The sequence below is a fragment of the Carassius auratus genome, chromosome 14 (assembly GCF_003368295.1).
Source record: "Carassius auratus strain Wakin chromosome 14, ASM336829v1, whole genome shotgun sequence".
Taxonomy (NCBI): domain Eukaryota; kingdom Metazoa; phylum Chordata; class Actinopteri; order Cypriniformes; family Cyprinidae; genus Carassius; species Carassius auratus.
The window spans coordinates 14224927-14242848 of record NC_039256.1 but is presented as its reverse complement, the minus strand read 5'-3'; the positions used below and the strand labels follow the sequence as shown (position 1 = coordinate 14242848).

Genomic DNA, 17922 nt, shown 5'->3' with positions numbered 1-17922 from the left:
GTTGTTTGAACATAAACAATATCTGCAAAGTTGCAGTGCTGAAAGTTTAATGCAAAAGAAGATATCATCTTTTAAAAACTAATACAGATCATCTGATCAGCTCTAACAAACTGTTCAATTTATACACTTATTTTCACAAAGCAATGATAAGCATTATACATTGACGCGCGTATGGTTGCTGTGCTGTGTTGCTTTACAGAAGCAGTAGAATTTACAAACAACAGCATATCTAAAAGTATGAGGGGAAGTCGTGGCCTAGTGGTTAGAGAGTTTGACTCAGCCCTAGGGTTGTGGGTTCGAATCTCGGGTAATACCACGACTTAGGTGCCCTTGAGCAAGGCATCGAACCCCCAACTGCTCCCTGGTTGTCGCAGCAAAAATGGCTGCCCACTGCTCTGGGTGTGTGTTCACTGCTCTGTGTGTGTGCCCTTTGGATGGGTTAAATTCAGAGCACGAATTCTGAGTATGGGTCACCATACTTGGCTGAATGTCACGTCACAATAACAAACAAACAAACCATTAAGAGCCATGCTTGCACAGGTGCTGCGTGATCCTCTTCATATTCTCTATGTTATTCTAGTAATTAACATTCTCTGGCTCAGATTGATATGTCATTGTTTACCATACAACCAAAGCACTCCAGGCAGTTTAGCGAATCACAACACACTGAGCCAGCTAACCAATCTCAGCCAATCGCGTATTTGTATGGGAAGGGCTTCATAATAACAGGAAATAAATTGTGGTGTTTCCATAGACAGTAAAAGAAATGGACACATCGACCCCATTGGAACTCAATTGAGACAAGTGAAGCCCATTTTTAGCAATTTTTAGCGCTTCCGTTTCTGACGCGCAGACTCAAACTAAGCTTGATGACGTCAGCAACCTGTCTGACAGATCTTCTAGTAGCTATGCGTGCAAACTGCCATCGTTAATCTTGCAGAGATGGCGAGCTTTAGCGGGGAGTTATTTGGCGTGAGTGAGCAGGAGTAAGTATTCTGATTAATTTTTTTGTATAGTATTTTAAAATGTAACGCCAGTACGCCATATTAAGTTAATGCATACTATTTCGAGCTTCTCCTCCTGTCTGTACGGTAATTTCTCTACTGTGCGACAGAGAGTCGAGTGGCTATGACGCAATCGTTAGCCTATTTTTACAAAAACTGTTTCTACGGGGCCATAATGTAACATAGAAGGTAATGGAGCCCTTTATACATTGTCGTGTATCTTTAGAAATAAATAATGAACAAATGGAGTCTTTAAACGCCTCAGATGTAAAGTTATTCGCTGTCAAAGTGACGCCAAAATGAATGGGAGTCAATGGGATGCTAACACAAGTGAAGTTCTGCTACAAGATGGCGGCACGCGGCCGACTTCAACTTCCAGTCGACTTCCTTCCCGCCTGGGTGTTTCTCAGAGAAGGGACAGAACGGTGTGAAATCAGGTATGTTATGTGAAATATAATACGTTTTTTTTTAAACCAATAAAACACCCCTTTAATGTTTTGTTTCTTCTGATATTTTCCTCTTTTTTTATCTGCCATCTTTCTATCTATAGTCTATTTACTATCCATCCTGTGCATCAAAAATAATTAAGCACTCTCTTTTATCATTACAAGACGCGCCCCTTACTGCTGATTGGCTGCAAGTGTGTTTAGGGACTCGGTCTGACTGACTCGGTCCGTCTTTCTTTTTGAAGAAGATTTTTTTAAATACACTACAGTTTAATTGTGCTCTAAAATTGACTGTAAAGGAGGCTTAGGATAATTAAAAAGTTTAAAATGTTATGAATAGTCCTATTTCAAAGGGGGAAAAAATGTTTACTCTTATGTTTTACTTATATGAATTTTAAAATGGTACGCTTTTCCCCGTTAGGCTACGTTTAAAAGACCTTCCTCAATAACTTGGTTATTGGTAAAATTATGAATACTGTTTAAACAACCTCAAGCCTGCTGATATTATTTTGTGACTAAAATAAAGAGGACAGAGCAACATAGGGGAGTAGGAGGAGGAGGATAGAGGAGATGAGAACCGGACACGTTGTGCTTTTCCGCCGTCTCCCAGCGGGAGTGTAATATCGTGGCTTCTGCGCGCTGACACGCGCACCTGGAAGTGCCGCTATGCTGCTCGCAGCACTGCACCAATTATAGCGCAACATCTCGCTCTGCCGTTACCATAGTAGCGCCGTGCTCCTGTTCCCCTGGAACGAATGAACCGTGGGGGAGCGAATATCTTATCAACCATCGCCCTGGTTACCGCGCTCTCTCTCAACACGCGCCCCGTCGCTTGAGTGAGAGGCCAGAGCAGGCGCCCTAGCTGCAAATGTGTGTGTTTTGGACAGAGCTGCAGACGTGAGCACAGAAGGGTCTGGGTGATGTTGATAAGACTGAAGGAGCCTTTGCAGCGTCCCTCACCCGCTCTGTGATCGTGGGCCATCATTTCAAATGTGCACATGCACCCTAAATTGCATGCTAAAGAATCTGATTTGCTGGGATATACAGATTTGATGTTGCATGTGGGGTAGGGCGGCGTTCAAATCGTTTCTGATGGCCGTACACCTGGAGGAGAACAAAACATGCTTGGCCCCCTCTCTAGGCAACCCCCCCACACACTGCGTTTGCTCTCTCCCCATGCGGCCCTCTGGCTCGCTCACTCTCATCGGATTGATGGCCACGAGGAGTGAGACAGACAGACGCGGCCTGCAGAGAGAAAAAAAGCTTTCACACTCTCATTCACTCCTACACCACGGACAAAAATATCACGCTCAGTTCACTGGTTTAACCCACCCACAACACAAACACACACTCACTCTCACACTCGGTTCAGTCAGAAGAAAATTATGAGTGCTCATTGATTTCACCTCACATGACTTCCTCCGTCCATGACTTTCTTTGTGAACGCAAACCCAAAATGAAACCAAAATATCAAATAAGCATGTTTCAAAGAGCATCATTACTGAAGCTCAAGTCAAGTTGTAATCATTCATTAAGTGGTTTTGACTTGAATTGACATATATTTTGACAACGACTATAGAAATGTTTGGTTTGCACCTTTTTATTAAATTGAGAACTGCCAAGACCTCAGAATGGTTGGCTTTGGACACATATACATGCATTCATTTACGCAGACCGTTAATTTTGGCCCCATATGGCATGGGAACGGCGTGCTGTTGGATTTTGACTTGAAATCATTTTGGTATTGTGCATTTCACTCAATCTAGATCAGTATTGGGGCGAACCTGTTTAGTAGGATTCAAGCATGAAGAAGAAGGGAAAAAACACCAAAACGACAATTACATCTAAAAAAAAAAAAATCACTTATACATCTTGGTGTCCATGTTACGTGGATGCCCTTAAGCCCCTTTCACATGAATAGCGTCAATGCGTGTCTCAACAAAAGCATCTCGCGCTTTGACGCTCATGTGCAAAGCGTTACAGATAGCTTACAGAAGGGTGAGTTTACATGGTTGCTGGGCAGAAAGAAACCAGAGAACCATTCACAATGAAAATGAAAGTGCTAACATGTTTGTAGGCTTAAAACAGAAAGGAAATCACTTGTCGAACAAGAGTTTATGAAAGTTTCCTCATAATGCTTTAGACAGATGTTGTGTCAAACAGCTCAAGGTGTCACAATGGGGTTTTGTCTGGTAATCCTTGTCTATATTATGAAAACTCAATGACAAATGGAGTTTAAGTTGAAACAGTATAAATTTTAAGCATCATAGAACAACAATTGTACATGTTCAATGATGCAAACCATGTGAAAAGGACTTAAAGGAGTACTGGAGATCAGGTCTTAGGGCAATTCAGCAATTAAAGATTCTAATCGTAGAAATAGTATCATTAAACATCAATAATTTCCTGAATTTTGGAGGTCCTGGTCTGCTGTCTCCCATCTGACCAATTCCAAGAGGCTACAAGAAAAAAGAGGCAGGTCTTACGCATAGCTGGTCTACATAGTGTAGTTCCATCAGCTTCGCCTTCCATCCAATATCAGCAGGCCTACAGCATTTAAAAACAAATAAACAGAACATCAAACCCAAAAGGACCTTTCAGGCATGTCTGTAGTAAGGGATGCTACATTAGAGTGTTTTTAATGTTTATCTTTGTATCAAATATTGAGCAACTTGAAAACTTGAATGAAAAAATCAAAAAAACAACCCCCCCCCCAACCCCAACATAAAAAGGCAATCGTAACATTGAGGCAGTCGGTAAGAACCACTGTGCTAAATTACAATAGTGCTCCTTAATTATCACAAGCTTAAAAACAGAGCCTTGGGATTACATTCTCTAAACAAAATTGCGGCATTTCTCCACACATGGACAAACAAAACCACTAAACACACAAATAAAAATGATTGTCCGTTTTCCATTTGGCGGTTAATAGTTCCAGAGCATCCAATAAAGGGCAAGATTCCGAAGTAGAACTCAGATGGTTCCAAAATGGAACACAGGAAAAAAGAAAAATGGAATGACATTCTGCCATTCACTGTTTATTTTTGGTTCAGGACATGTTCATTCTCAAATAGTGCTTTCATTCCACTCTTCATTTGTTTTATTTGTTTGTTTGCACCCAGTGTTTACAAGTGCCACAGCTTTCCTAGTGGGAGTGGCGTCGCTGTCCATTGGGAGTCCTTCATTATGGGATGGAAGTCATGGGAGGAGGGTCCAGCTGCCCTACGGAAACCATCGGAAAGGAGCTCCGGTTGGCAGCATCACCTTCTTGGAAAGACAGAGGAAGGAAACAAGAAAAGAAAACACTGTGAGTCATTGATAATATAACATAAACACAAACAATGGAGCAGTAAGAAAATGGGAAATGTCTCACTAAACTGGATTCTCAAGCCTCATCTCCAGACCTTTTTCATTTTACGTCTCAAATCCCTCTCTTTCTGCGTAGCCAGACTTGCTAAGACCGTTAAGGGCTGAAATACCGCAGTGGTGCAAATGGCAGATTTTTTCCCAGCTTGCTTTGGGACTGGGCAGGGGTAGTCTATGGCTGTGGGACTTTGGGAGAGTGGAGACAACGGCAGCGTTTCCTGGGAAGACGTCCAGAACGAAAGAACGAAGGACCGAGGGAGAAAAAGAGGGAGGGGAGCGTTCCCTTCATCATGAAGTAACATGCACAGGCAATGATTTCACCTTACATGACCTAGTCCCTCTCTCTGTTTCCCAAACACACGCTCTCACTCTCTCATTACTCTCTGACAGGGCTTTGGCGTTTGTATGCGCACACACACGCATCCAGACCCCCTTTTCCCTCATCGACCCCATAGACAAGCCAACACAGATGGGCTGTCGGCCCATGCACATGGCCAATCAGACAGAGCATGAGTGCATGGACAGCCACACACTCACACACAAACACTCACCAGATTAATTTAGAAGGCTATTTTTTACCCATCATCTAATCTCTACATCACGTTCAAACACATAAACAATACACAAGAATGGCAGTAAGAATAGAGGATCAAGAGCACCATAAACTTTACACAGAATTTTTTTTAACTGGCAGAGACTAATACCGTTGATTTTAATCTATAAACAGCTCTGATTTCTGTTTTATTTACACTTTTTAACACAACAACTAAATCATTTCTGCAGTCATAATTATTGTTTATTTCAGATTTTTGACAATAATAATTAAACGACTATTGTAATACAAAATAAAACATCAACAGCAATAATAATAATAAAACAAATTATTATTATTATTATTTTAATGCAATTCTAATTATTTCAATTTATCAAGGGTTAGAGTTAGGGTTAGGTTAGGGTTATGGGTAGTTACTAGGGTGTTGCTGTGGAGTGCAAAGGACTTGCTAGCATTTTTATATGTTTTTCACTCAAAAAGTCTTGATTTAAGACAACAGATATGTCTGTAGCACAAACAGTATGAGCAATATTAACAGTGATATGTGCTTAAGCAAACGCCACCAAAGTGTCCAAAGAGTATATGTATGTAAATGTAAACAGGTATATGTTGATATATTGTGTGTCTGCCTGTTTTTGTCTCTGTCACACAGACACCGACACACACGCTGTTCCTAAAATACTTTAGCCGTCCGGCTGTGAGACTGAGATTCCTCTACATGAGGAAGGGGTGGGGCCTGGCGGGCAATGTCTAAGGCCCCGCCCACTCAATCTCCTTCTGCTTCCAGCTATATCAGGGACTTTCCGAGATACTGGCTGCCACACGGACGCAGTGAGATGTGTCATCATGGACTCCACACACATCAACAAAATTTTCAAGCAATGGCATGCAAGTTAAGATCAATGGCCAGAAATCTAATGGGATTCACACAAAAAAACACGCCTAACCTGGCTCAAAACACATAAAAGTGCCCTATGTATGAAAACACATCTATCCATCCCAAACACACACATACACACAAACGTGCATCAAGAAGTCAATAGACCCTCGCACCACTGACTGTGACCTGTCAATAACGGCTCTTTAAACTCTATAAGTTCTCTATGCTTTATTCAACCAGACCAACCCCACTGTCAATAAAAAGCACACAATACACACACACACACAGAAATATATGCAATTTTCTGCATTTGCTTTCTCCAGAATATTCATTTTTAGAACTAAAAAAACTGATTAAATGACATCATGAAATGTCATCTTAATGGTAGTGATGCTAATATGTGTTATTAGGGTAATTGCATTTACATTTATAAACTAGGCAGTTGCTTTTATCCAGTGCGATTTACATTGCATTCAAGACACACATGATAACAGTTCATGCATTCCCTGAGAATTGAACCAATGACCTTGATGCTGCTAGTGCCATGGTCTACTGTTAGAGCTACAAGAACTCAACACCAGCTAGTGACCAACCAGGAACTAGCAACATGCAGGGACAATCACTGAGCATGTAAAAAGGGTTTTAGGCAAAAAGTATACACTACACGAGTATGCAAATGCATCACAAGCACACTGTCCCAAAGCACTTGCGCATAACACAGCATTCTAAAATGTGACACTGAGATTAAAGCTACACAGTATAACTTTTGGCCCTTCAGCAATTTGGAAGCACAAACCTACTAACTTACAGAGAAACATTATCTTGGTCATTATCTGAGTTGTGCTTCAGCTCTGCATGGATTAATCTGATGGGTTTGACGCTCCACTGTGCTCATGGTTACAGATGATCACCTTATCAGTATGGGAAAAATATAGGCCTATATATTCCTATTCAGGCAAAATATATTGTCCATATAGGCAAACAAACCAAAATAGAAAATGGTTTAAAGAGATGGCAATGTTACTAACAAACATTGCTTTGTGAACCAAGTGCACAGCGATGTTGATTCATGTTTTATTACGGATATTATTGCTTTGACTTTCAGCTTGCAAACTCGTTTTGGTCCCGGATTCAACTTTGTTGTAGATTCAAGCTACTTCCACTGCATATAGTAGAAGCCTGAACTTATTTATTTATAAATATGACAAAAAATAACCACAGGAGAATGACAAAAGTATGTAGTTTCCCAGGAAATCCATCCCAACGACTTGTAAAATATAAGTTAACAAAGTCTGATCATAGTGATTTAGTGCAAAGGTAAAACGGTTTTATTATGCTTACTAAATTTTGTTAAAGGGGTCATATGGAGCGATTTAAATTTGTCCTTTCTCTTTGGAGTGTTACAAGCTCTTGGTGCATAAAGAAGATCTGTAAAGTTGCAAAGTCTCAAATCCAAAGAGATATTCTTTATCAGAGTTAAGACTCTGCCACACACCCCTAAAATGGCTCATTCAAACACGCCCCCACGTCTACGTCACTATGTGGAAATACTGTAAGTATGTTTTGTTATTAGTTTAAGTATTTACTCATGAATGTTCAAACGCAGACTCTTGGACGTTGAGTGTGTTTGTGTGTTTTACAGAGTAGCTTTAAAAATGCTTCTTTTTTTGCCCTGATTCCCATGTAAAAAAATAAATAAATCTGTATGAATGACCTCTTAAGAATTACCTATTAATAAACATTGGTCCAGTTTGACTAACTTTAAATTGTTTAGTGAGATTATCTTGAAACTGTTGCCAGCCATGACAGTAGTTGACCTGATAACTCACTACAGATTTATGCTAATGCTCTATTGCCCTTGTGGCAACATATTTGTTTTACATTATATATTACGAATTCTACAAAGAATGAAAACAGCTAGAAACATTTGTATGCACAAACTGCATGTTTTTTGAGGCTTAGACTTCATAGAGACCCATAAACACGAATACACACAAACTGAGCCCTCTAAGCTCTGGTGCACACCAATACCTCAATCTCTGCCTCCTCACTGCTGTAATTCTCAAAGAAACCTGGTCAGTGGTCAGTACATGCACTTAAACACAACCCCTCTCAAACACACGAAGTTCATAATGATATAAACCAGGCCTGTGTTTGCCTTTTCCTGCAACGCTATACACACAAATAGACAAACACACACATGCGGTTCAGGGCCTCTGGAGGACAAGAAAGAGAGGGGTTCTGGGACACATTGACACCTGGCCCTCCAGATGACAGACGCAAAGGCCAGATGGACCATATGAGCTAGGCTGCCACACGCACACAGAGACGCACACATGCACATGCATGTACGTGAACATGCATAAAGACAAACTCATATTCACAAATAAAAACTGCCATGCGGCAAAAAACAGTCTCACAACATGTATGAAAGGCCCCACGTGTACATTTACAAATTATTTTTGTTAACGTTGCCTGAAACATTCAGAACAAGTTTGCAGCATTAAGTAAAAAACATGGTCGCATGCAACAATATCAGAACCTATTTAATATTTAGCATACAGAAATAAGGAGCAGGATTTTGAGAAAATTAGATTTCTCTCGTGGGCGGGGCCATTTAGTATATAGTATGTATACTAAGTACAGTTTCCTACAATACTACACCTATTAAAGTACAGATTATAGCATCCCACAATGCAATGTACTTGACCTTCTATATCAAGTGTGAAGGAACTTTTTTTTTAATCATAAATTTAATTAAAAAGACAAAATTACCTTTTTATTTCCAGTTATATGCAATGTGACAACTGTTTATCTTACTACTTTTTTAAAGGATTAGTTCACCCATATATTAAAATTATGTCATTAATGTCGAGAACGAGTCAATCTTTCGTTCGTTATCTGGTTCGCTCAGTGTTCATCTTCAGTTCTCTCTTCACAGCAGTTCAGTCAGTGTTTGTGTTTGAGTAAATGAATTACTCCGGGATATTGGTTTGTTTTAACTCAGAGGGAGTGTCAGCCACATTAAAAAAGTTAACAGCTTAAGTCATTAGTTGATTAATGCGTATTGGAGACGCGAACTGTTTAAAACTATTCAGTTCGATCTGGTGAACTGGTTCAAGAAGATCCGGTTACATCGAGTGATTTGTTCGCGAACCGGATATCACTACACTGCAGTAAACGCACTCACAACAGACCCGGAAGAGAAGACAATGCCGAATAAAGTCGTAGTTTTTGATACTTTTGGACCAAAATGTATTTTCAATGCTTCAAAATATTCTAACTGACCCTCTGATGTCACATGGACTACTTTGATGATGTTTTTATTAGCTTTCTGGACATGGACAGTATACCATACACACAGGGACTGAGAGCTCTCGGACTAAATTTAAAATATCTTAAACTGTGTTCCAAAGATAAACAGAGGTCTCACGGGTTTGGAACAACATGAGGGTGAGTTATTAATGACATAATTTTCCTTTTTGGACTAACCCTTTAACTGTTTATTGTGAAATAATGTCTACAGTTTTCAGTAAATAGTTTGATAGTTTTCCATTTCGAAATGTAATGCTAGAATGCTATTTCCAAAGTCAGCTTTATAAATGGCTTTGGAGTGTTCAAGTCCTCCTGGGAAATTTGTAATCATGATGTCAAGTGTGTTCAAATCACTTCGGTCACAGCAAGGCAGTGATCAATGTTTTTTGTTTGTTTGATTTATTATATATAAAAATTATATAAAAATGCATTACAATTAATTGTAATTAAAATGTATAATTAAAAAGGAATTTACCATTAATAAAGATGCTGCATACATTGTGTGAGACATGTTTTCTCACTGACATGTTCACTGAGTTTGTAAATACAATCTTTCTGACATGACTTGAAAGCACCATATTCTATTGTCTTGATATGTTGTGTAGCCCCGCCCACTATGACATCTCATTGGTCCAAAGTTCCACATTCAGTACTTTGAGTAAAGACAGAACACTTTAATGCTGGAAACTTGTGCGTTGTGCCTGGTTGGAACATGGTGTTATTTCAACATTTTATATTCATCACATTCATTCAAATTCATTAAATGTGATAGCTGAAACTCTGAATCATCTCATCATAGCAAACAGTGAAGGGGAACCTTAGCTGTGGAACAGCATGATGCCTTAACATTTTCCTTGCAAGAAAAAAATAAGCAACCAACTAGACCAATCTTACCATGACACCACTCTCACAAAGTTAGACCCTAACTAGCTTGCATCAGCACAGACTCAGAGCTAATTTTCCCACACCTGAACCTGCTTGTAAACAAGGCAGAAACATCTCAAGTTACGCTGCATGAGAGATGGGAAACTGCATTCAGCTTGCCATTCGTCAGGATGAGTAATGTTCCTATGCGAAAGATTTATGAAACACAAGCAGCATTAATTTCTATGTGGAATGTTTGTAAAAAGTAGGGCTTGTCAATTGATTAAACATTTTAATCAAATTAATTACAAAATACACTGATTAATTAACTGAATTAATCACAATATATGCTGAAAAATGTAAAGCCATTGTGGCAAACATAAAAGATTAAGAAGTCATGTACTGTACAGATCATAATGTTTTCTTTTTGAAGTCTCTTATTCTCAACAAGTCTGCTTTTTTTTTTAAAGGCAATATTGTGAATTATTGTCACGAAAAAACAAAAACAAAATAAAAACTGCTTTCTACCTTAATATATTTTTTATGTAATTGATCCCAGTGATGCAAAGCTAAATTTTCAGCATCATTGCTGTAATCATTATTACTTAATATTTTTTGTGGAAAGAACAGCATGTTTAAAAGTTAATTATTAAAAAATGAAGCCTTTACTGTCACTTTAAATCAATTTAATGCATTCACGCTAAATATAGTTTTAATTTCTTCTAAAGAAGACCTCAAACATTTAAATAGTAGTGTACATTTTTCAGAAGGTAGAAAATACTTTCTTAAAGATTTGACATATGTGTCAGAGCTCATGATTTTTACAAAAGAAATTTGACATATGTGTCAGAGCTCATGATTTTTACAGTGTTTACAGTTTTATAGTCTTATTTTTCTTCTTTCATTTAACTGCACTAAAATAACACATTAAATTATAGTGAAATCTGTTATTTAAAAAAATATATATATAAAAAACTTAAGTAAATCCATAATTTTCCATCCATTACGTAAAGGATTGCACTGAACACAAAACTGGTTCCAAAGCTGATAATTATTCAAAAAGAAATTTTCTCTTCTAGTATTTCACAACTTTTATTTTCAACTTTTGCTGCTTTTATCCAAAGGATTAGTAGAGCAAACAGGAAACAATAAGGAGATGAGGGATGAGAATCAAGAAATTATGCAAACTTGCACCACCTGCATGCACCACCTGCATGAGCATCACAGCACAACAAATCAGAAGTGTAGCCTACTGATTTAGCACAAGCATTATGCTGTGGTGCCCATGCAGATGATGCTATCTTGCATCTGGCTAGCATTCAGTGATAATATTTATGAATTTACTATGCATTGCTCACCATCTTACCTCCAGCCCACCAGCAGGTTTCTTTTTGAGCTCTTCGCACTTGCGGAACTTGCAGATCTGATGGCCGGTTTTGCGGTTGCGGCAACTGCTGCATTGTTCGCAGTTAATCCTGCGTCGGCAGGGTGGACACAGGCCGCATCGCTTCCGCTTTTTCTTCCCGTTGGCACTGATGGCCGAGGAAATCTCGCTCTGTGTCTGCTGGTGTTCCGACGCGCCCGTCATGTGAGAGAGTGCCCCATCGGCGAGGAACACTCCTGCTGGCGTCATTATGAACAGCCCTGGGTGATATGGAAAACTCACACCCACTCCGCCATTGCCAAGCAACGGGAAGTCCATCACACTGCCCAGCGAATCAGAAGCCGAGACAGTCTCCATGTCCCCGCCCACACTGACACTGGATGGGTCACTGACAGGAAGCAGCATCCCCGCCCGTCGCAGGAGCTCGGCGGCCTGGGCAAGATGCAGGCCGCTCGGAGAGTCCAGAAGGCCGGAGACTAACGCACCCCGGTCCAGTTTGGCATACCCGATTTGTGACCTGTGCTGGCTGGCAGTAGGGTGAGCTTTGACTCCCGGTGCCACCATGGGGCTCTGGGCAAGTCTGTTAGCATTTGCGACACTGGCCACAGCGGCAGCTGAGCAGGTTGCAATGTACTGCGAAAGAGCTCGTGATCGCTTCAGGCTTTTGCTGAGTGGAGCGCTGATGATGCCGCTGCGGTTTCTCCTTTCCACCACCGGGGATGAGTCTTCGTCCCCGCAGCAGCTGTCCTGCGCCTCCTCTTCCTCTATTGCTCGACTTCCCTCCATGGACCCTCCGCTGGCAGACATGGGCCACGGCGTGAGGGGGAGGGAGAGGGAGATCAGGGAGTTGACGATGAACCAGAGATAGAGTTGCAAAGTTCCTACAAAGACCGAAGCCAAGATGAGATTGACGCATACACAGCTGGAAAGTCAGACCACTGAAGCGGCGGTCCACACTAGTCAAGTCTCAAGAACATCTCACGGATCCGTTCACTAAGGCCTGAGAGTCCTAGAAGGGAAGATAATGCACATAGAGGTTAAAGCCAGAGTGGTTTGAATAGATGTATGATACATGCAAAGAGGAATAATTCTGAAATTACTGTTTTCTATTTTAATATATTTCAAAATGTTATTTGTTTCTGTGATGCAAAGCTGAAATGTCCATTCTCAGTGTTATACAGACATGATTCTGATTAGGTGCTCAATTATTATTTTTGTTAAATTGTTCTTAATGGGTCTTAATATTATCAGTGTTGAAAACTATTTTCCTGTATGTTTGTCTCTGAATCTTTTGATTAATAAAACATTCAAAAGATCTTGAAATACAAATCTTTTGTTATTTTTTTTATCAACCACAAACTTTTGAAAGGTAGTTCATTAGTTTCCACAAAAATATTAAGCAGCAGCTGTTTTCAGAAATATTTCTTGATTATCAAATAAGCATATTAATTTCTGAAGGATCATGTGATACTGAAGACTGGAGTAATGATGCTGAAAATTCAGCTTTGCTATCACAGAATAAATATAATTTTAAAATATACTAAAATAGAAAACAATTCTTATGATTTGTAATAATATTTCAAAATATATCTGTTTTTACTGTATTCTTGATTAAATAAATTCAGCTTTGGTGAGCATAGGAGACCACTATAAAACTTTTTTTTTCTATATGGTTAGGGTTAAGATTAAGGTTTGATTTAGGGTTACTTACATGTAATTATGCATAATTTATTGTTATTTAATAATAAGTACATATAACGTTTAACAAGGACACCTTAAAATAAAGTGTTACGAAAAATTATTCCGAACTATCAATCAGTAGTGTATATCCAAACCTAAAGAACATGTATAACACATTACACCGACCTCACCCATCATCCGCAAAATGAATATCTGTGTGATTCCTCACGGTACAGCATCACACTTCATCCCTAACTGCTAAAAACCATTTTAACATATCTAATTCTTCCGACATAATCATGCCTATAAACAAATCCCATTTTATTTATTTATTGTTTTCCCCTGCTGAAATAAGCACAAGTTCAGGGTGACAAATAGTTTATTGCTCGCTGTGGCCTCATCTGACCCATTTTGATTCCTTAGCCAACATTTATGTTTCATACATAACATTTGTCCTAAATATCTGATTAGTGACAATGAAACTTTGTTCGGTGTTCATCCAAGGAACTGAAACCGACTGTGATGCTCATGGCAAAAAAAGAGAGAAGATTTTGTGTGGATATTGAATTGGACGGTTTGAGTCTGTTAAATTGTTATATTTCATAACCTTTACGTGCAAAAGCCCGTTCCTTGTGACAGCAATTCCCCTTCAGTGAGAGACGTCTATCAGGGTCCACAGGCGGTCTGTTCTATCACGAAACCGGAATCGTGAGCTCAAGCGCAAAGCCCCTGGGGTGAGCCGACAGTGAAATCAGGATGTCTAGGTGCAAGCTCAGCCGCACTGACGCACGTACACACGCTCATCAACGACTTAACATTTCAATTAACTGACAAGCCACAGTAGATCATATTATTGGTAATAATTAGAGAGAAAAATAGTTTAGGTTGTGACTGACTGCCCATGAAGATTTGGTAACTGGCCATTCATTCATACTAACATGCATGCATGAATGAATGAATAAATAAATAATGCATGTAAGGGAGAGTTGAGCTGGTTATCACACAGGGAAGTTGTCTCAGTAACTATAAGGTGTTAAATGTTGGTTTCAAATATCTAGTTAAATATATTTTCATAAAAAATGGGTTGGTGTAAATTGTCACGTTTTAAATGGTATAACTTATAGTCGTGTTGGCTAAACAATGGTTTAATACTGCTGAACATTTCCATTTTGATTTTTCACTAATTTTGGATTCATAATTGTTTTACTGTGTGACTTTTGTTATTTAATGGTAGATTTGATTGTGACAACCTACCCCATAGTGAGACAACAATACAGGAGCATGCTGTCACAATAATGATGATAATATCAGCTGACAACAGAGGAAACTTAGCTGGTTTTTTTTCTTCTTTTTTTTTTTGTAATAAAGTTCTTGTCTATTCAAAAATAAACATATTCAACACATTGCTAACTATCCCTGGTCATTCCGTTAGGCTATTTTTTGCTAATCTAAATAATAATAATAATAATAATAATTTCCAATAATTGGTTAATCATATTGTCTAAAGGTTAATTCAGTTACATTAAATAATATATCTGACCTGATTAAAACCATGTAAGGCAGGCTTTTACTGTAAGTTATCTGCCAAAACACTTTTACATAGCACTCTATCCGTTAGCAAAACACGACCATATCAATTACAATTACATCACATCCACATCAAGGAGTCACATCAAAACTTACTGGAGAGAGGTAGCCCTCACCTGGAGGTAAACCAGGACAAAAGCTGCATCTACTGAGGGTTTCAGTAAATTATTTACCCAGCTTACAGATAAATAAGTTCCTAGCAACAGTTAAAATGACCATTCAGCAATTTCCTGATGTCTAATGCATGTCAAACATACGAGGCTCACATGCACATGGAAATTGCTGTGTCCAGTATTGCGGCGAGCCAGAGGGACAATAGCGCAACGTAGAGAGGTCTGGACATCACCAGGGAACAATAGCCAAACCTGCACAAATAGCCCAACTGTGGCTAAACAAGATGACCTGCTTATCAAGATCTACATGTTCTGTCACACAATCACCCCAATTAAACCCTTCCCAGATCAATCCCAAACACAGAACTGGATTATTCAGGTTATATATTTAAAGAATATGAATGCAAATGCGCCACACACAAAAAAGTTTGCATGTTACTCATAATGGATTAATAATAAACAGCACATATAACTTGCATTCATACCTCTCTCCAAGAGGAATTCTGAATAATTCCGACGTTCCCGCTCGGTAAATCCATCATATTTTAATCCAGACAAACAAATAAAAACAGAAAATGTCACAATATTATTTTTTACAGCCAAACAACAAACAAACAAACAGGCTACCCGTAAATGCAACTATTCCGTGCGCCTATTTGGTTACGCGTGGCAAAGTTGCACGAATGCATCTAATGCATATGGGCAAATTGTCAAGCAGATGTAACGCCGATCATTTAGAAAGTAAAACAAAATCCCTTTTGTCTCATCTCGACCGATGTGTCTATGGTGACAGCGCGCGGTATGCGCCAACACGTCGCGTTGGTTAAGCACATTCCCTTGTTATTTCACTGCCAACTTATTCGTCTTGGCTGGGTGTCATCGTAACTTTGAACAGTCCTCAACAAAGTCTCATTGGCCTCTCTTTGATAAACATATGGTATCTGCATATTTGCAAACACAGGCGTCTTTTCATTCGCGCCGCTCGTGAGCCGAGGGGAGCGTTCCGACTGTCCGAGCGGTCCGGTGCTCTCACGCGCTGCGGAGATTTATATAAAAGAGAGAGAGAGAGAGAGAGAATAAAAGGTAAAAGAGGAAAACGATAGCTAATGCTCACCCGAAGTGAATTCTTCTCGTTGTTTCCTTCAATAAAGCCCAAACACCGGCAGATACACGCAGAACGCACTTTGTCCGAGAGCGAGCGCGTGCGCTCCTCCAGCCTCTCGCGTCTCTCTATCCCACCTCCACATCCTCGCGCCCGGAGAAGAACATGCAAACACATTTCATAGATTTTTGGAGCTTCACACAAAAACCGAAGTGGACTTTCCGTCGGGGAAAAAATAAATAAACCTTAAAGAGGTGTGGATGAGCGCGAGGGCTGTCTGCGGTGAGGCTGTCTGTCTCTCTGTGCACGTGAGAGCGGAATAATGAATGAAGTATAGTTTTGCGAGGGCTGGACACGCAGCCCAATGTTGACTCCATTCTTAATGGCTGTTAGCTTCGCTCGGGATTGATTTATTATATCAGAACTTTTCCACATTCACGCTTTCCAGGAACTTGGGGCTGATTGATATTTTAATATACAAAACAAGGCTCCACCATTCACTCATTTGAAATATAACCCCGTTGGCTGCTCTGTTAATGAAAATAAAATGGAAATTGTAAATAATAAATGCACGTTCATAAAAACTAAATAATAATAACAACAATTATTATTGTTGTTGATGTATTTTTATAATTCTTTATTGTTTGTAGAATATTTAAATACAAATTAATATTTAATCCATATTATTAATCATTTATGCATTAATTATTAAATCAACAAATTAAATCAAACATTCGTTTTTCGTATTTTAATATAATTCATGTATTTTTATGAATGCGTTTAAAATCAACACTTTATTTTTCTTAGTTTTATTATATTAACTTTTTATTATCTGTTTTATAACTAGCCTAATTAATTTCAAAGCAACTTAATGCAACTGAATTTTGTTTATATATGAATTATAATTTTAAATTAATTATTTGAATAAATAATAGCTTAATTAATAGTTCATTTTTTAATGAATGTAATACGCCCATAAACTACCCCTAAAATACATTAATTTCAGTTTCTGAAACAGTCAGCGTACATAGAGTCATTAATTTCTGTGTAGAAATCAGAGGGACTGGACTCGTTACCAAAGTCGTCGTGTTTCTCCGTGTTTGGTGACTCCTCTGTGACCGAGGAGCCGTTGTGCTGTGGGTCCATTTGTCCGTCCGTCCAGTCGCTCGCAGACGCTCCTCCTGGTCGCTTGGAGTCCACTCCACCTCTTGTGAGCGTCCTGTGTGTCTGGCAGGCGGCCAGCTGAAGTGTGGGGAAGTGACACCGCCAGGGCGGCAGAAATTTTCCTCCGTTTCGGGCTTCTTCCCAGTCGCAGGCGGGCGAGCGTGCATTGGCTGGAAAGTGGAGCAGCTCGTCAGGGACGATCAATGCGGATCGATCAGCGCGGCGCTGCTGCTGGCTGCGGGTTTGAGGGGGCTGCGTGATACAGTCCTCCACAATTGCATTGACGGGAAAGTTTAGGCTTGAGTAAAGTGACACTATTTTACGGCTTTACTTCCCATCTTGTTTTTTTTTCTTTCTTTTTCATTCATCTGTATTCACAAAAGGCTGAACTATAGCTACTCTAAGCGTATGGGGAAAGGTTTTCACTTACAAGATGTTGTGTAGGCTATACCATGGTAGTACTG

The 17922-nt window shown here is 39.4% G+C and overlaps 1 protein-coding gene across 5 annotated transcripts; it reads right to left on the bottom strand.

Moving 5' to 3' along the window:
• Positions 1-3032: 3032 nt before the first annotated feature.
• LOC113113740 (CXXC-type zinc finger protein 5) lies at positions 3033-17610 on the bottom strand. 5 transcript variants are annotated; one of them, XM_026280188.1, is made up of 3 exons: positions 17371-17610; positions 11795-12821; positions 3033-4717 (listed from the first exon to the last, which is right to left on the bottom strand). In XM_026280188.1, exons 2-3 carry the CDS (start codon positions 12617-12619, stop codon positions 4673-4675), a joined length of 870 nt encoding a protein of 289 aa, XP_026135973.1. In that variant the 5' UTR covers positions 12620-12821; positions 17371-17610; the 3' UTR covers positions 3033-4672. The 5 variants fall into 5 exon arrangements, with proteins under 5 accessions (XP_026135973.1, XP_026135975.1, XP_026135974.1 ...); XM_026280190.1 differs by lacking the exon at positions 17371-17610 and adding an exon at positions 16307-16786 and having other exon boundaries at positions 3033-4714; positions 11787-12821; XM_026280189.1 differs by lacking the exon at positions 17371-17610 and adding an exon at positions 16307-16786 and having other exon boundaries at positions 3033-4714.
• Between the last annotated feature and the right edge of the window lie 312 nt (positions 17611-17922).

What these genes read in the sequence shown, in the direction of transcription:
- LOC113113740 (XM_026280188.1), bottom strand. Translation starts at nt 12,619, where the DNA reads ATGTCTGCCAGCGGAGGGTCCATGGAGGGAAGTCGAGCAATAGAGGAA. An exon ending in AACCTGCTGGTGGGCTGGAG is followed by an intron (nt 4,718 to 11,794) that starts GTAAGATGGTGA and finishes TGTCTTTCCAAG; the next exon opens with AAGGTGATGCTGCCAACCGG.